At 33.1% G+C, this 19,494-nt stretch overlaps 2 protein-coding genes across 4 annotated transcripts; one reads left to right on the forward strand and one right to left on the reverse strand.

The window, feature by feature from the left end:
• Positions 1 to 328: 328 nt before the first annotated feature.
• On the reverse strand, positions 329 to 3,705 carry LOC114721316 (derlin-2.2-like). Its single transcript, XM_028907138.1, has 6 exons — positions 3,531 to 3,705; positions 2,929 to 3,028; positions 1,565 to 1,779; positions 1,402 to 1,485; positions 898 to 951; positions 329 to 799 (listed from the first exon to the last, which is right to left on the reverse strand). Exons 1-6 carry the CDS (start codon positions 3,627 to 3,629, stop codon positions 617 to 619), a joined length of 735 nt encoding a protein of 244 aa, XP_028762971.1. The 5' UTR covers positions 3,630 to 3,705; the 3' UTR covers positions 329 to 616.
• A 5,556-nt stretch (positions 3,706 to 9,261) lies between these two features.
• On the forward strand, positions 9,262 to 13,222 carry LOC114721314 (polyadenylate-binding protein RBP45B-like). Of its 3 annotated transcripts, XM_028907134.1 has the most exons (6): positions 9,276 to 9,598; positions 9,943 to 10,408; positions 12,284 to 12,339; positions 12,416 to 12,546; positions 12,636 to 12,732; positions 12,849 to 13,222. In XM_028907134.1, exons 1-6 carry the CDS (start codon positions 9,311 to 9,313, stop codon positions 13,014 to 13,016), a joined length of 1,206 nt encoding a protein of 401 aa, XP_028762967.1. In that variant the 5' UTR covers positions 9,276 to 9,310; the 3' UTR covers positions 13,017 to 13,222. The 3 variants fall into 3 exon arrangements, 2 of the variants coding, with proteins under 2 accessions (XP_028762968.1, XP_028762967.1); XR_003738067.1 differs by lacking the exons at positions 12,636 to 12,732; positions 12,849 to 13,222 and adding an exon at positions 10,738 to 10,820 and having other exon boundaries at positions 9,262 to 9,598; positions 12,416 to 12,516; XM_028907135.1 differs by lacking the exons at positions 12,636 to 12,732; positions 12,849 to 13,222 and having other exon boundaries at positions 9,275 to 9,598; positions 12,416 to 12,550.
• Positions 13,223 to 19,494: the final 6,272 nt, after the last annotated feature.

A 19,494-nucleotide genomic window follows, 5' to 3' on the forward strand; every position in this document is an offset into this window, starting at 1 on the left:
CACAAGAGCGCACACAGTTACAGGGATCAGTGGGCGGCTGTGAGATTTATAGAAAGACTAGATGATGGAGGGAGAAGAATCTGACCCATAGAAAGGGAGAATAAGTCAAGCGGAAATAGTACTCTCCCGGTCCTAAATATAGAACCAGAAGGAGTATATTAGAAGGGTCAAACGTATGTCTTCCCATGCCAGCACTTACGTGTCGTACACGTCAACATTTTGTTGGCCATATAAACAATTTCTATAGACTGTAGAGCACCTGTTTCAAAATTGATATGGACTGTAGACACAAAATGATTCAGGAAAAGTAGTTAAAAGGAAAGAGAGATTGGTCCCAAACCATAACCTCAAGCATTGGAGAGAAAGGCAATCAATATGCACAATTTCAGAAACCTGGTAAGAGCAACAAACAAAAAAAAAACCAAGATTTGTACCACTTCTTTCTATAAAGATTGGAGAAAACTCCAACCCTTTAGGTCAGTCACTGTTTAAATAGACATCTATGTATATTTATAGTTATTTTTACAATGCACAGGCACTTGAAGGCCAGATCCCTAGAAAATGGGGTTTCTCAAACCTCTCAAGTGTGAGGACTTTCATCTGCAAATATTTATATTCAATCATGGTGAGGAGCTTCAGCTTGTGGCGGAGCAAATCTAACATTTGCTGGCCGGGCCACCACGACAGGCTCATCAGCAAATAGTGCTTTGATGAACGAAGGAGTTTTAAGGGGTCGCCGGCCGGTCATCCGAGGATAGACATCTTCTAGAAAATAGTATGCATGACCAGCAATCATTCCCTGAACCATGTTTTCAACTTTAACAGAAGCCATCCAGCACATAAAGAAATGATTCAAGGCAATACTGAAATAATGCATTACTTAAGCAAGAGACATACCAGTAGATCCACCCAAGCACTAGCACCCACAAGAACAGAGAATCCTAGGAGAACCTATATTCACACAACAAAAAGATCAGATTGCTTATGTTCAAGAAATGAAGAAAATAAAAACCAAGTATAAGCACATATAATCTGGAAGTTCGGGTTCTCTCCATTTATGGTCCAAAAAGAAAATGTTTCAAGCGAATTCTGGTCATCCATTATATCTAAGAGTTTAGATTATAGAAGTGAAAACTACTGCAAAACAACCATAAGCCTCGATTTATGTGCACTTCTTTTGAAGTTTCCATATACCGTGTAGTATAATACTGCACCACTGGCTCTAGTATAAATACTTTTTTGAAAAAATATTCTTGGATGTTTTTTTCCGAGTTCATTCTCTATAGATCTAAACATCTAAATGTCTAAATTTGCCTAAAATTACCGTTATTTTCCTGCTCAAAATTGAGAGGACCTTAGGCCCAACATCATATAAATATTATACCAAGAGCTCTTACTCACCCAAGGAAGGTAAGCTGCTGTGAAAGTAAAGAGGCCGAGGAAGCTCATGTGGATGAAGGGATTTTGTTTGCCCCATACATATACCTAGAAATTACACATTGTTAAAATCTTTTTATAACACCAAGACAGTTAAAATTTAAACATAAAGTAAAACACAACTGACCATCATAAATGTTAATGAATTGCTAAGGAATATAATTTTTGCAAATGACACTGAGATGTATGGTATCATCCCGCCACCAACAACAATCCCAGTCAACAATGTAGCCCCAAACAAGAGCATGTAAAAGAAATCAGCTGTCCTTCCCCTGAAGGAATTCTCCTCTAGAAGCTTGCAGTACCGAGCAAGAAAGAACATATGAAACAAGAAATCCAAGTCTGCCAATACCATGTCAAGTCTAAGTTAGAGGGTGACACAGAACCTTCAAACTAAATATCAACTGATATGGAAGAAGAAATAACAGAACACAATCCAGGGATGCATGGTTTTTGCTGGTGAAGTGTTCCCTAACTAATGTGCATGATGTTTATCAGGGAAAAAAGAAACGAGTACAAGGTTGTTTTGAACTGCCGAGTTAAAAAGGTAGATGAGCATTGTCTCACTTATCAGGGTTTTTTAGAGGGAATATGTTGCAATTTAAGTGCAAATAAGCTATGCAGCTAACAAACTCACTCATAGATAGAAAATATCATCAGGAAAAAGAGGAAAATTAGAGGACTTGGCGAACCATCCTACATATCCATTAAAATTAAGAGATTCGTGACTAACATATACATTACTCAGACCATCAGTTCAAGCTTTTGTTAATGATTTTAAGAAAGAGTATCATCTCTGAATGGTGTCACATGCACACATATGAGCTAAATCTAAAATAAGGCCTCCAAATGCAGTGGACTGTCAGAAATGCCATACAATAATTCCTCCGTTTCTGCCTTCTAACAAGACCACAAAAGGCCATCAGCATAATCAGATAGATCCAAAAGAAAAACAAGTCAACTCCTTGAAACTCCATAGCAAGCCCTCTTATATTATGACTCAAAAATTAACTTCCCAGCTCTGCACAGCCTTCAAATCTTTGCTTCAAAGTAGGACATCCGGAAATCCTGTGGTTGCAAGTTGCTACTTCTCTTTACAGATTCTCCTGTCTCTCTTCATCCTCTCTTTTATGTCATCTAATTTCTCATAGTTATTATGGAGTTTGTGACAACAAAATCAACTGTACGTGTGAGTACAGTTTCTCCTGCAAATAATTGGGTTTTTTTTTTTTTTTAAAAAAAATATTGTTATCATGTTGTCTTTCCGAATCTAGAGTTGATATAGGCAGCATAACATGTGCTACATCATATTTCAATGTAGGCTAAGCTATGTCATATACATAGCATTATGAGCAAAAGAAAACGTTTTGATTTTTTCATAGAAAAACACAACAATGCTGCAAAAGCAGAGCAGAGAAGGAAGTCGCTATGAACCAACGAATCATTGTCGATCAATAATAATTCTTTAAAAAGGTAAATTGCAAGCATTACCCATTCTACGGAAGTAGAAGAAATTGGTAATGAGACGCCAGAATTGATATTGCTTAACCACCAGTTTAGGGTTCAAGTACAAATGATACGGAGAAATTATCTGCAAAGCCATAACAAAAATTATTACTCAACGAAATAGCTCGACATAATAAAATAGGAAATGACAAGTTTGAACTACAAATGCCAACCGTAAAACAAGATAAAGAAGAAAAAAAAACCAAGACTTTTCCAGATTTTCAGCCAAACCAAAGGAAATGAACAGAACCCAATCATAACACGTTTATATATTTCTCAAGACAAGCACTACGGTTAAAGACGAAAACTACAACAACCCAATCAATCTTTTCGTTCTTTTACGCGATTACGGATCCTATCGATATGTGTCTGGTGCCCTTCTTGAAGGAATACTTCAAGAACTTCAATCCCACAAATTGACCCCAAGTTGCAAAATTACCTCATCTTAACAACTGAAATAATCTTTGGATAGTTTAGAGCTAAAACAAAAAAAATTTATCGCCACTACTGGAGAAGAACTAGCAAAATCAAAAAGATAAAAGAACATTTAAACCGATAAGAAGAGAAAGAAAAAGAAGAAAGTATACATCAAGGGAACAGCCGATGGTGGTGACAATTGCAGCTGTAACATACGAGCGCGTAATGATGGGCATCTGTTTATACCATTCTTCAACAGCTTGAGCCATTATGTGAATATGTTAACTAGAAGAAGGGTGAAGAAATTCTGATGCAGTGCATGTAGTGCGAGGGAAACTAGAATGTGAAGGATTGAAGGCTAAGGTAAAACAGGGTGTCTGTGGTTGAAGGATAGAAACAAGTCTACCGGCAAATCACAAGCTATATCCTTAAAATCTTTCAATCCAATCTAATTTTAGCATCTCAGATTAATTTTTTTAAAATATGATAATATAAACTTTAAATATAATATTAGATAAATGTCCTGTTTGCCGGTACGTTTCACCTAAGTCGAAACAAAATTTCTTTTACAATCACGGTTGAAAAGTTACTTGTAAATTATTCCAAACGGGTGCATTAATATTTTAATATAATTTTGTATGATTAAATAAATAATAAAATATATTCAGCTCAAAAAAAAAATAAATAATAAAACATAATATTAATTAATTAATTAATTCTGGCATATTTTCATACTTTTTTTCAAGCTAGAGATCCAACTTGGATAAGCTTAAAGGTGAGGTGGAGATGGCAGAGAGAAGCAAAGCCATCTTTTAATTAATTAATTGAGGACGATTGAGCACAATGAAGGTAATTGACACGCACAAAGGACCTGTTTGGAAAGATTTAAAAAATTCCTTATAAGCATATTTTACGTAAGTCGAGACAAAATTCTTTTTATATACTTATCTCATATTTTATAAATTATTATTAAAAAACTATTTATATTTATAAACTATTTATAAACTATTTTAAATAGGTGCAAAGCTGACGCTGAGGAAAAGTCCAGTTAAACCCGCGGGTGTGGAGATCATAATAAATAACTAATAAAACATAGCATTTTTTTTTTAGATTTTTACGTATTTTCATAAAGTCGATGAGACTAAGGGTGCACATGGGCAGGGCTGGACAGGGCAGAACCCCTGCCCGATGCCCAGCCCGAAACATGAATGGGCTGCATTTTGCAGCCCGCTGCCCGGCCCTGCCCATAGAAGCCCTAACCATTTTGGGCTGGGCATGGGCGGGCTGGGCAGGGCGGGCTTTGCTGCCCAAATGATGATGACCTACCGATATCACATGTAAAAAAAATTTCATCCATACCTAAAAATTACATTTCATAATTTTATATTTTCACACATTAAAATTATCCAAAAATAATTCAAAACAAGTCTTAGCAAATATCCAAATAAATAATATTCATAATCTATTTAGAACAAAACAACTCTCAAGATTGTAATTAAAGTCTTGAAATTCAAACGGTTTGCATTAATCTCTAGAAAGTTGAGAAAAGAATAAAACATCTGAAAAAATTGAAGAGGGGTTGAAGCACATTGAGATATTCCATTGGGAGCCAGGGATGGCGATGTAATAGAAACTTGATTATCCATTTAAGTGGCAAAAATTAAATGTTACCTAAAAGATTGTAAAAAGATATTAAAACTGAAGTAATGGGCTAATAGGAATAACATAGACCATATAAAAATGAGGTGAAAATAATTTTAAAAAGAAAAATAAAAATAATCTCATAATAATTTAATATAACGACTTTTAATATGTAAATACTTATTATGCGATACAATGCAGCTAGCAGTCCATACAACTAAAAGACTTCTTTCTATCATATGACTTGTTCATAAAAAATTAATACAAAATAACTAAATATAAATCAAATAGAAAACATGTAATTCAGATAATTAAACCCCAATTTTCTTTCCATGCTCCTACCCCAATCTTGTTTTCTATCTTACATAAATATTCAAAATTGTTTATTTATACAAATATGTAATGTATGAACTCAATTCTCTAACAAAGAAAGTTGTTAATGACATAGAGGGGAAGATTGACTTATAAATAGCCAACACTACAACAGCAACAAACAATAGGATATACACAATAAAACTCACGAATAACAAGTTAAAAGCAAGATACTACTGCTTCTTTAGAAGAATTAGATCCCTTAAAATAGAAAACTAATAGACATGTAATAATAATAAGTTAAATTGCAAAAAGGAGGGAGATAACTTTTTTTTTAGGTAAAGAAATGTAATATATTAATATTATTTTATAAATTATAATATATATAATCTGGGCAGGGCCAAATGGGCAGGGCAGCATGTCCTGCCCGATGCCCAGCCTTGCCCATGAAATGCCCAGCCCAAAGATGCCCATTCTTTTTCGGGCTCTTTTTTTTCAGGCTGGGCTGGGTAATTTTTCTTCGGGCTCGGGCGGGCTTTGCGGGCATTTGGGCTTCATGCACACCCCTAGATGAGACTAGATACTGAACCAGGAGAGAGCAAGGGGAATTTTTGGACGAGGAATGACATAGACATGGCAAATCTCAGCGGGCGTGCGTACCACGCACCAATTGAATTGTTCTTTTTCGTCAATACCACTTTGACACGAGGGGAGAAACTAAACAGTTCCTCCAAAATCTCCTAATCTAATATAATCATATGGATATATTAGCGACTGGGTTTGTATTATTGCTGGTAATTACTTTTGATCGAATTTTGATTTTAAGGGTGTTTGGCAATCTCTAAAATATAGTTTGAGAAGCACTTTTCCGCAAAACGAGGCAAATTCCTCAACATATTTACTTCGTAAATCATAAAAGCAATTCTGAAATCATGGTTTGGTTTCTATCCAAACACTCCCTTAGTCGTTGCAGTACAAATCATGCTTTTCAATTCTTATGCTCTCATAAAAATTTGGTCTAAATTCAAATGCGTTGTAAGATGTAGGAATGATAAGCAAAATGGTTAAAAATATAAGACCAAAACTACAACGCATTAAAAATACCTAGTACATATAATTTTAATAAGTTTTGATTTTAGTTTCATCCTAAAGGGTGCTTGCATGGAAACCAAATTACAGTTTCAGGAATGATTTTACGATATACAAAGTAAATATGTGGAGGAGCTTATCTTGATTTATTAAAAGCATTTCTCATGACATCCAAACACCCCCTTAAAAGCATTGATTTGGACCAAATCATATAAAACTAAAATGACAAAAAAATCATGACTTGAAACTATAGAGATCAAAACCAAAATTCAATGAAATTATGAGAACTAACAATGATACTCTTCCGATTCTTAATATAAAACATAATTGTTGATTTGATCTTAATACTAAATGTAAAACCCATTTTTTATATTTATCAATTTTTTTAAATTACTTTTATTGATACTCTCTCAATCATAATTAAGTAGGAAAGTGAAGGGCGATATTAAGGAAGATTATTATAATGTTTTAGGAAAAATACGTTATATATATTGTAACTAATTAACTTATCTAACTTTCTTAATCTAATCAAATTAGTTAAATAGGTCTTTCATTAAAAATGTAAGGAGTACTAAATATTAACCCTTAGCAATTTAGTATGAAAATACACTAAAATTTATATTTAGAACGGAATGTAGGTTGTTTTTTTTTGGGTGAATAACGGAATGTAGTATTTGATACAGTCACATTCAATGAAACTTTTCACCCTCAAGTTTGCTTTAATTATACAAGTCCTTAAAATTTTATTAAAATATTACATTTCATTGGAGCAAGCTCAAGCCTCAAAAAATAATTAATTATCTTTTAAATCATGGCAAAATTGTTATTTGTTATAAAAGCCATTAACCTTTCTAACATGGTTCAAGAGTTTTGTCGTTTCAACATTCAATAGCTCTTGAATACGCATTTATATATGATGCATTCTTTTTCACTCAACATGTAATTTCAATTGCATAATAAATAGTAGTTCTCACGTACACACAATGATTAAGCATGGGTTTGGAAAAACTTGGAATAAGTATTTTCACATTTTATTAGATAAATTTTTCTCACATATTTATTTTGTACAATGCAAAATTATTTGAGATAAGTTAATTCAAACAAACATTAAGTTCAGAAGTTACGTTGATTGATTTGTTTAATGAAACAACTCAAGAATAAGATAGCATGTTGTTTTCACCATTTGTTCCTTAAATTAATGGTGAATGCATCTTTGATGTGAAATGAACGAGGGAATCTCTCCTGTTTATAAAATTTATTTTTCATTTTGGAGAAAATAAACGGGAGAAGTGACATCAAGCTTTAAACTTAGATCTCACGTTGACATATTTTTGTACATGCATGTTTATTTGTATAAAATAAAATAAAAATTATTATTCTTGTGAATGGATGAAGGGGTGCTTGTTTTTGCTTCTCAGAGGTATTTTCATATAAGTTAAGATAAAAAATTTTCATACATATTTATCTTATATATCATAAAATTATGATAAAAAAAGTATACTTTGCTTTTATATATTCTTTTTGTTTCACAGTTATATTTGTTTGATTAGATGGTTGTACATTTATTATTATCACTTAAATTCTTATATTAAAAAATCATAATAATATTTATAATGATTAAATGAATTGCATGTTTGGTTTCATGTCAAGGTCATAAATTTTTCACCATTAAATCAAATTAGCAGTTGAATGAATGAATGAATGGGATTCATAGCACATGGACCGAATCATATCGAGAAAAAATCTTGAGAATCTCTACCGCTTTATTTATTTATTTATTTTTGGGATAGCATTCTCTAGCGGTTTTTTACATTAGGAATAATATAACTACTCACTTAATTAATTTATAAGTTCTTATTATCTTAATTAATTTTAATATGGTTTATATATATATTTATCCTGATAAAAATATATATATATTTATCATGTGTTTATAATTTTTTTTATCAGATCATTAAAGTCCTACCTGATTTTTAATTAATTCTCTATAGTTTCAGGAGACTGATACAAAATTACCAGGATTTGTTAAAAATAATTGAAACTATTAGGACTTGATAAAAAAATTTTAGGGATTTAATTAAAAATCAAATAAAATTACAAGAATTTATAGATTAATTATACTTATTTAAAATATATATACATATATACAGAAATACAAAGAAAAATAAATTTTATCATTTTTCGTAATAATGAACATTTTTATAACATAGAAGGAAATATTATCCGCCTAGCCAAAAAAGAAAAAAAAGGAAATATTATCTGACGATATAGTGATTTTTACATGTTAGTTTTAAATAAGGGACAATAATTTTATTTTTGGGTTCGTACAATTTTTGACCCCCTAAAAGTTGGTTTAGCCTCTTAGATTTCAAATCATAGATCAATCCTTCAAATTTTTTTCAGTCTAAAATATTTGTCTTTATAATTTAATAAATATATAGAACTATATTTTTTGAGAGACAAAAATCTATAGTTTAAAATTGAGAAATTAAAATAAAAAAGAAGACAAATTTGAAAACCAAAAATTGCATTAATCCTTCTTTTTTTTTTATCGTTGTCATTACCCATGAGATAAACCATCCTAATTAAGAATGGATTGTTGCCGAGCTTTTTCTTAATTTTATAGATTATTATATTCCGATCAAAAATTCAGAGCACATCTTCCATCAGCAATGATCGCTTCAAAAGACCCAATCCAATCAAAGGCCACCACCGAAGCCCATGACGATAAACCGCGTTTTTTTTTTCCCTAGTCACAAAATCGGGTTAACAAAAAAAAAAATCTGATCGCCTTTTCTTTTTAGGGTTAGGGTTTGAGGCTCTATATAGCTGGCGCCTGGAGACACTTTCGTCCTCTCTTTGTCGTTCACTCTCTATCTCCCGAGAATACCAGATTTCTTCCCCAGCGATGATGCAGCCTGGACCTGGCATGGCTCCCCCAAACATGGGTCAACAACCCACCCAGCAATACCAGCAGCAGCAACCCTACATGATGATGCCACCGCAGGCTCAGGCACCGCCTATGTGGGCTCCTTCTGCCCAGCCCCCGCCGCCGCAGCAGGCCGTTGCTCCGCCGCAACCCACCCAACATGTCCAGCCGAGTAGCGCCGATGAGGTCCGTACCCTTTGGATCGGCGATTTGCAGTACTGGATGGATGAGAACTATCTGTATAATTGTTTTGCGCATACCGGCGAGGTAAATGCCATTCCTTTGTATTTTCCGGGTATTAGTCTTTAATTATGTTTTGTTATGTTTGAAATTACTGCGCCAGTTGATTTGCCCCCTTTTTTATGGTTCGGTTTGTTGGAGCCTCGGAAAGTGGGATATAGCATTTAATTGCGTTGGAATCATACTGTATCATACGATGAGTAGTGGGTTGGGATGGACTTGTGTCAAATCAGGTCCCGAATTTGGGGGATGAAGACCGGATTCCTTCCGTGATTTGTATACTGTCTTTTCTCTAGTTCTCGTGTTTAACCCCGCGGGTAGTCCGCGGCCTTTCTCGCCTCTGATGGAAAGAAATCATGTTGTTGTTGCAGGTGGGTTCTGTGAAAGTCATTCGGAATAAGCAAACTAATGCATCGGAAGGTTATGGATTTATTGAGTTTTTCACTCGTGCTGCTGCGGAGAGAACTCTTCAAACATTTAATGGCTCAATTATGCCTAATGGTGGGCAAAACTTTAGATTGAATTGGGCATCTTTTAGTTCGGGTGATAGGCGTCATGATGACACCCCAGATTACACAATTTTTGTGGGAGACTTGGCTGCCGATGTCACAGATTACCTGCTTCAGGAGACATTTCGTGCTAGATATCCCTCAGTTAAGGGTGCAAAAGTGGTAATTGATAGGCTCACTGGGCGGACGAAGGGTTATGGTTTTGTCAAGTTTGGAGATGAGAATGAACAGATGCAAGCTATGACTGAGATGCAGGGGGTTCTTTGCTCAACAAGACCCATGCGAATTGGACCAGCCACAAACAAAAATGTTGGAGGACAGCAAAAAGGTTTTTCTCGTTTATGAATTACGTGCTGGCCTTTTGTTGCGAATGTCTGCTTGGTGTGCTTCGCTAATATGTTTGAAAGCAAAACCGACTTCTGATAATCTGTTTCTTCTTCGTTATAGTGAGGAATACCAATTTATATTTAAGATTTTGCTCATATCATTTACTATGTGCATTCTAAATTTTTGTTGTTCGAGTTTTCTTCCTCTCAGTTACGCTCTAGAAGATATGCTGTCCCGAGTCATTTCTTCCTGTAATTTCCTTTAAAATTTCGGATAAATAAATGATCTAGAATCATAAAATCTTATAGTACTCCTGTTGTCTCAAAGCAGGGTGTCAGGAGGCTCTGTCATCGCGGAGCCTGGAACTGTTTTCAGCTGAAATGGTTACCATTTTAGTGCATGGCCTTGCTTAGGTCAGTTCGCATTTATGTCTTGCCCGTTACTTTCCGCGTCATTTTCCGTTTTCCACTACAATTTCCAATAGTTCTTTTCACTTCATCTGGCTGGTTTAGTTTTTAGCCAAGTTATATTTTAAGGCTATTCTAGTTATTTATATTTGTTCAGTCAGCCGTTCTTTATCTTTACTCCTTAAATTTTATTCCTATTAGCTTGCCAGAAAAATTACATCTTTAAAGTTCTTTCAATGTGTTCCCTCGTTCCTAAGCAAGTTTCCATACTTTTTATAGTGTCTTTTGATATTCCATCTACTGCCTAGCTGCATTACTTTCAGTTTCAAATCTTCAGTCCATAAGACAAATTGTGGGGAGGCCAATGCAGGCTGATTGATATTGCCAGTTCACCGGTTGTGCTATCATTGTTATGGTTTCATAACTGCTAATTTCTTATTATAATGCTACATAATCGAAGTTGTAGTCATTAACTTGTGAAATAGCTTGTCAACAACACCTGCCTGCACAACCATTTGACATCTATCTTCCTTGTTTTTGGCTCAATCGGCAAATTCAAACCTCGTGTCATTCATAGAAAGTCAGCTGTGGGCAAGTGGAAAATGTTAGAAAGGTGTCGGAAGTCGGATAATAAATGATGTCGGATGATTTTGACTTCAACTTCATCGGCAACTGTACTCTTCGTATCTTTTTTTGTTTGCCTGCGTGTTCTTGTCAGTGAATGTATTATTTGTCACTGCATATTTGCCTCCAGTTATGACCTCTATTCACTTAGAATTTTAATGGTGCCAAAATTTGTGTGTGGAACTCACTAACTTACTCAGTGGAGGCTTCATCTTGTAGATGTTCCCCCCCCCATCTTGTAGATGTTCCCCCCCCCCCCCGGTTGTAGGTTAAATAATATTTAATTTGTCTTTGAGTTGTGTGGTATATGTGGGGTACAGAGATTTTTTATGATTGCGTGATTTCTGAATCTGAAGTAATTATATGGATACTCGATGGGTCCTAAATATAAAGGACATATAACTTCTTCACAAGTATTAAGAAAATTAGTTTCAATTAGTTGAATTCATTTAATTTATCATGAATTGCACAACTTGTTCCAAAAGTGAACTTTATTAAATTGTGGTTTAACTTTATCCATAATTTAATGATCCTAATTAAATGAGGGTTTTTTTGGTAGAAAATAATAAATAATAAATGCAACATACAATCAGGTATGTGCATTGCATTTTAGATATTTAGGACCTGAGGGAGTATGAATTGTTTTAAATTTGCGCAGTAACTATTATGACCGGCTGTATTTCCATATTAAACTTATAGGTTGGGCCTTCCCTAAACTAAATAATTAGGTGCAAATATTTCGTCTATTTGTTTGCTATTTGTTCATGGTGTTTTATGTATTAAGTTTTTCCTTCCCTGCTCTTTATTTTTCATCTTTTTATTTCTCTTCTACCTTGAACTTGCAGCTTCCTATCAGAATCCTCAAGGGTCACAGAACGAGAATGATCCAAATAATACAACTGTGCGTACTTCTTTGCAACATAGAAGCTATCTTCTTCCCTACTTGTTTGTGACATCTTTTTTTATTTCCACTGCAGATTTTTGTTGGCAATTTGGATCCTAATGTTACGGACGATCATTTGAGGCAAGTTTTTGGCCAATATGGAGAATTAATACATGTGAAGATTCCAGCAGGCAAGAGATGTGGATTTGTCCAATTCGCTGATAGGTAATTTGACTTTCTCAATCATATTAATCATCTTCCAAGTATGTGTAGCTAGCTTTTTGATTTTGCCTCGTGCTTTTTTCATGAACCAGGAGCTGTGCTGAAGAGGCTCTGCGGATTCTAAATGGAACGCTGTTGGGCGGACAAAATGTCCGTCTTTCATGGGGCCGCAGTCCTTCAAACAAACAGGTAACATCAATCAAACTGCTTTTTTCCTGAATCTGGAGCTGTGCCTCGGCATCACTGTTTTATGATATTGAGCTGGATCATCTGATGAATTAAATGCTTTTGTTGGTGATCTTCAGGCTCAGCCAGATCCAAGCCAGTATGGGGGATATTATGGGTATGCTCAAGGGTATGAGAATTACGGATACCCTCCTGCTGCTACACAGGATCCCAACATGTATGGAAGCTATCCAGGTTATGCTAACTATCAACCACCACAGCAGCAACAGCAAATGGGGTATAGCTAAGTGAGAAGGCAGGCCTGCATTTTCTGCTTTCTGTAATCGTGATATACTATTGGAGTGCCCCTTGCTTTTGTTTCCTTTGATTGCCGATACCATTATTATCTTATTTGAACCGTATGTTATGTCTACCCTATATTTACTTGCTGCGAGTATTTTCCTATTTTCATCTTTTTTTCTTTAGTAGTTGCTAGAGCATAAATATTTGTGAATCACTCACTCGTCAGTTGTCTCGTTTACTTCCGTTTGCTTGTATCCATACAATATTATTTATCGAGCATTTTCTGTGATACCCATCTTCATTGGTTATTTGCTAGAGCATAAATCTTTTGCGATATGAATCTTACGTTAATGATCTCCTGTGCTTCGATGGCCATTGTCTGCGTAGCGTCTCCCTCACCCAACTATTAATTAATCAAAGTAAAATACCTCGTGCCAGGTTCACGGTGAAGAAGTTTATTTGTTTTGGTTAAATTCACCAAGTCTATATGCTTTAAAAGAATTTGGTTTCTTTGAATCACATGTTTAGATGACTTCCAAAATGTTGGTTTCCTTAGTTTTATAAGGATTAGAAGTTTGCGGTGTTAAGTTATTTGTTGTGTTAATACTGTTGAGTAGGTTGACACTTGATGTGGATTGCTGATTTGGGTTATAACAGTCAAATTTCTGAGACTATGGGGATTAAAATTTAAGCTTGTTAAAGATGTAGGGATTAGAAGGGGATTTAAACCTATAAAACAAAAGCGTGACAGAATTTGATCGACATTTTGATTTCTCTCGTATGAGATGCGTTGGTTTCGTGTGTTAAATTTGATGATTGATTTCGTTAATCTGAAATGAATTTCCTTTTATTATCCTCCCTAGGTTGCTCTGATGCTGTTATCCTCCTTTTCAAGGCTTTCTTTCCGGAATTTCCTTTTATTCCGTGAGAGCCTCATCTATTTAGTGTGGGAAAAGTTGTTTAACATTTTGATATCTTGATTAACTATTAACATCTTTGATATAAAAATTTAAGTGAATTACACTATTTACAACTGAAAAATTTAACTCACGTGGACCTTGGTCCGCCTTGTACTAGGTAGCTGTAACAAAAATACAAAATGACCAAATAATAGATAATTAATTTTATCGTCCACTTAAATAGTTTAGCTTCCCAATTGCCCCCCGCAAAAGCTACTCTTATTGGAGAGTTGGGTCATGTTTGGTACGCGTGCTTGAATTTTGAAGGATTAGGAATTAAATTGGGAGTACGATTGGGATGGTGGTTTTAAAATTATGTTTGGTAAGGAATAATATTTGAAAGGAATGTTTACATTAGTTTTAGAGATAATTAATCCACAGCTCCTTATAGTTTCAACTAATTTTGAATCAGGTTTTTATAGTTTTTTTTCTTTTTATTAGGTTCTTATACTTTCACCTGTTTTTAATTAGGTCCTTGTATTTATTTTTCTATCTATCAAGTTCTTATAAGTTCACCTTATTTTTAATTAAGTCCCTGAATTTTTTATTCTTTATTTTATAAATTCTAATAGTACTATTATATAAACATAAAGTAGTACTCCTCCGGTCCTAATTATAAGACCCAATTGATTTATTTGAGGAGATTAAGGAAGTAATTTAAGTTGGTTATTTATAATAAATAAGTGTTGTCATTCCTAAAATATCTTTGCTAATTAAGTATATTGGCTAAAACTATCATTATTAGAAGGATTATCTTGGAAAAAAAATGCATAAATATAAGAGATAAAATGGATTGGGATCTTATAATTAAGACCAAATAAAAAGTCAAATGGGGTCTTATAATAAGAACTGGAGGAGTATATATTATTTAATATTAGTTTATAAACAATAATATTCTAAAGATATTGAATTATTATAATGATTTTAATTTTTTCAGCAAAAAAATTAATTGTTCTAAAAAATTTTCCTGAATTAATTAATTCTATTACTTTTTTATTACATAATTATTAATTTAATTTAATTATTAATATTTTATATTTCAGTATTAATCTATTTAATTAAGCTTATATTTAATTAATAAATAAAAATTAAAACTACATGGACCTGATTAAAAATTTAGTGAAATTATAAGGGTTTAATTAAAAGAAAAATAAATACAAGGATCTAATTAAAAAAAAGTAAAAGTATAAGGATCTAATAAAAAGAAAAAAAACTATAGGGACCTGATTCAAAATTCGTTGAAACTATAAGGACTTGCGAATTAATTAACCCTTAATTTTATTTTATAATCAGTCATTAATTATAAAAAGACTACAATACCCTTAATTTTTTTAAGAAAGAGAGTTCGCACTTGCTTTGCCTTTGTAGTTCATCGTCTCCGCATTCACTTGATTGATTTAGAGCAAAACCAATATCAAATCTATCAGCAACCTTTTGATAATGCAGTCGAATCCTTTGAGATGTAGATACAAAATCATTAACTTATATAAGATCATATTTGACACAAACGAAGGGGTTTCTAATGATGATTCAACTCTGCATCTTCCGTTGCTCCATCTTCATCTCTTTTCTCTACTTCAATTCCGTCATTTGGGTTCGGATCTGCATGTTCATCTTTTTCTGCTAGTTCAGTTCAACTCCATTGCTATGCGCTCAAGATCTGAAGCAGATGCAGATTTAGGAAGACGAAGACTGTCAATCGCCATTGGCAAGTTCGAAGAAGGAAGACGGAGATTTGAGGATAGAGATGAGTCCCCGTCATAGCATTCTCAATTTTGCCTCTTTCCAGTGTCATCACCGTCGCAAGAATGAAAGGGGAGGATGACACCGGCGTAGTGGTGTATGTGCGTTTCAAAGATAGAGGCAAGAGACTGGTCGACAGTAGAATGTGAGAGGACGAGGGGCATGGGTAAGGATAATTTGGTCCAAAAATGTTCAGTCCTAGGATTGATTTGTCAATACCGGGGGCTAGTGGTACTTGGCTAATTGCACAAAAAGGGGCATTGGGCAATCCTAGGATTGGTTAAGTCCACATACCAAACATGAATAGTGCATAACAACCAGGGCCTAAGATCTAGAGAAGAAACTACTTGCATACGAGTAAAAATGAAAAAGGAAAGAAAGTTAACAATATTTTTATGGATGACATAAGAGTCTGAAATAAAACCTTATTTGGATTTGTAAGTATCTCTTGTTAACCTACAATACTTGTAGCTTTTTAGTGGGGAGTTCTTGTTTAAAATATTGAATAGGTTGGTCATAGTAACAAATCTATGATTTGTATTTCAGCTTTGAGACTTAAATTTGTGCGTACCTATTGTTGATTCTTCTTTGTTTGCGGAGATGTTAACTGTTTGCAGCTGAGCTCTTGTTTAGCTGCTTAATTTTTCAACTAGGTTGATGACCCTGCCATCCTATTTATGTAGCTGGCCAATGTTTTTTTTCAAGAAAAAGAAAACGTGTAATGAAAGATTTAGTTATACATTTTAAATTGTAATAATAATTGATAATATGAAAAGCTGCGGTAATTATTTAAATAAAAAAAATACCGAAAACAGGGGAAAAAACTATTCATGAACCATGAGGTTGGAGCCTGGGAGTAATGTTACATTATTCATAACCTACAAATAATCTAATTGTGTTTTCATACACATAGTGGACAATATATTTGGTTTTCCCCACGAAAAACTACAACGTTAAACGTTGACGACAAACGACAACCCACAAATGTAATTTGCACATAAGAAAATGTCATTTGCACAGTTAATCTACACATAAGCGGAGTGATTTGGACATTAAGAATGTAATTTGCACGTAACAGAATTTAATTTTTGGTGTTTTCATTAGGGAAGTATGGCCATTTCATGGGTAAATCTGTTTCTCCCCGAAGGACTTAATTCTTAACATGATTCCAGGGACCATTTCCGAATTAATTTTCCAATGGAGTAGTACTCCTTCCAAATTTCCCATTTGAAAATTCTGGCTTCTTTACATCCTATTTGGTCCTAACTCCTAAGTGAACCTATGAAGATTAGTAAAAATGTCTCAAATTAAATTTCTAACATGTATAATCATTATTTATCTCACAAAATGTGTGGTTGTATGCATTAGAGTTTTACTGTTTAATCTAGTATTCTAGTTCATATAAATGTCGTTATTTCCTTGTACTCCTTTTGTTTTCAATATAAGACTCGCTTTGTAGTGTAATTTGTAATACAAATTGAGTCCTATATTTATGATAGGAGGGAGTATATAATTTTAAAATTTCCCCCCTTAATTCCACTTCTAACATGTATCATAATCGTTAGCACCACCATGTGTTAATTTAAGTTTGAAAGATCCAATAAACGCGTTGAAATTTGGTCTGGTTCATATTGAGCAAGCCACATGCAATCCTAACAAGGTTCTAATAAGTGATGTAGTGATCAGAGCTAGCAAAATTTAATGAATGCTTCTAGGTCGGTGATTTATGAAAAATATCATTCACATCACATCTTCGCACAATTAGTTATATATATGATTTTTTTTACGTCAAAAAAATAATAATCTTTTCGATTTTAAATATAGAATTTATATAATTAAGTTAGAGAGATTAAAAAAATCGTTGAAGCTGGTTTTCTTAAAAGAATATATGTGTTAAATTTTCTAAAATATCTTTTAAATCATTTAATTTGAATTGAAAATTACTCCCATAGGGTATTGGAAAATTAAAATTATAAATTTGAAAGGTAAAATAGATTGACTTTTTATATTTAGGATCAACACAATTATTTTTACTAGCTTTTATATAAAAGGCGGAAAGAAGTAGATGGTTTGGCTTTAGATATATATAGTTTATCCAGGTTTATGTGCAAATTTGTTTCAAAAGTTTTCACTTAAGAGTGTTAAGTATCTAAGTTTTTTCTGTGCAAACTTATCCCAAAAATTGAAAACCGTAGTAATTTTGCCTCTTATTGTTAAAAAATTAACGTTAGCCGTAAGAATAGTGATATTGATCATTGGCATTTTTAATATTAGCTGAAAAACTGGTAGGATTTTAAACTTTAGAGATAAAATTGTATTTAGAAAAAACTTTCAGCACTTATAAGTGAAAACTCTTAAAACAAATTTTTAAAGCAAATTTGTACATTAACCCTAGTATATACATACACGCTACAGATATACAATTCAAGGTTGTAGTTCAAATTGTTGACTCATCACGCCTATACTTGGATCCTTTTTTTTTTTTTTTTTTGATCAGAGAATACTTGGATCCATATTTAAATGGCAATTATTGCGGTCAACGAACCTTAATTAAATGTTGATAATATATAATCATCTTTATTGGCAAAACAAATAATAATAATCAGCTTTGATCAACACCCCTCATTTTGCGGCATTATCTCTTTTAACTAACCAAATTAAATTGCTTTTTTTTTTCTTTGCCTCCTAAGTCCTATGCATACATTTGTGATTCGTCTATCAAGCTGTACGAGCTTTTCGTCTTAAAATTCATTTAAATAAAGAGTTAGGTGACTTTAAATGCAATCACACGTAATTAATATTTGTGTAAGAATTTATTTTAAAATAAATAAAGATGCGACAATAACGTTTTGTTTCTTATTGTGTAGCTGCTATATGTGTGATTCTGAATTTGTGATCTGATCCTATCTTGTGAGTGAATTTTTCTATCAAACATTATTTTAATAATGCTGAAGGCACAGGGTTGAGTAGAGAAAAAATCATCTTTTCTTGGAAAACATAGTGCATATGTTTTGATCACAAAGGTTTTAAGTCAATTTGGATTAATGTTCTTGTGATTTTTTTCCCATCAAAAAAATCTGTTTTTGGAATTATTGTCAATCTAGTCAATCTTCATATAATTTTAACAAAAGGTAATTATAATTTTAAACTAAGGTTCTAAGTGAAGAAAATAACTATCAAAAAATTCTAATGACATTTAAAAAGTTGTTATTTTTTATATTGAAATTTGTCATTACAAATTGTATTGTTGTTATTATGACTTTTTAGTAATTATGTTTTTTCTTTATGATTCTTTTATGATCCTATTTTTTTCTGATCTCCTTGTTTTGTTGGACAAAAGTTTCATTTATATACAATAATCACATTGAAACAGGTATAGTTTAGTGATAAAAGTGCGTCGTTCTATGAATTCCTCAAGGGATCCCTCGTTTGATTCAAATTCTGATAAAAAAAAAATTTATTTCTTATCTTAAAAAGGTGAGACTTTATAGTTTATAGCAATTCTCTTTAGTTTTAACTTAATAACTATTTTCTTAACTTACAAAAAGAGCCTATAAAAACTTTGACCTAAATGAAACTATAGAAATAAAAAACTACTCGCACTATGTCCTTTATCAAACCTTGGTCAAACGATGTTGGATTTGGTAATATTTTGAATTGAACTGTTGCTCTCATTAAAAATTAATCTTAAAACTTTTTGTAAAAAAAAAAATGTCATCGTTTCATTTACAGTCCATTTCGGCTCCACTTAGATTAAACGACATGTTTGATATCATGCTGG

The sequence above is a fragment of the Neltuma alba genome, unplaced genomic scaffold (genome assembly GCF_004799145.2).
Source record: "Neltuma alba isolate B1F8T4 unplaced genomic scaffold, ASM479914v2 tig00012028_pilon, whole genome shotgun sequence".
Taxonomy (NCBI): domain Eukaryota; kingdom Viridiplantae; phylum Streptophyta; class Magnoliopsida; order Fabales; family Fabaceae; genus Neltuma; species Neltuma alba.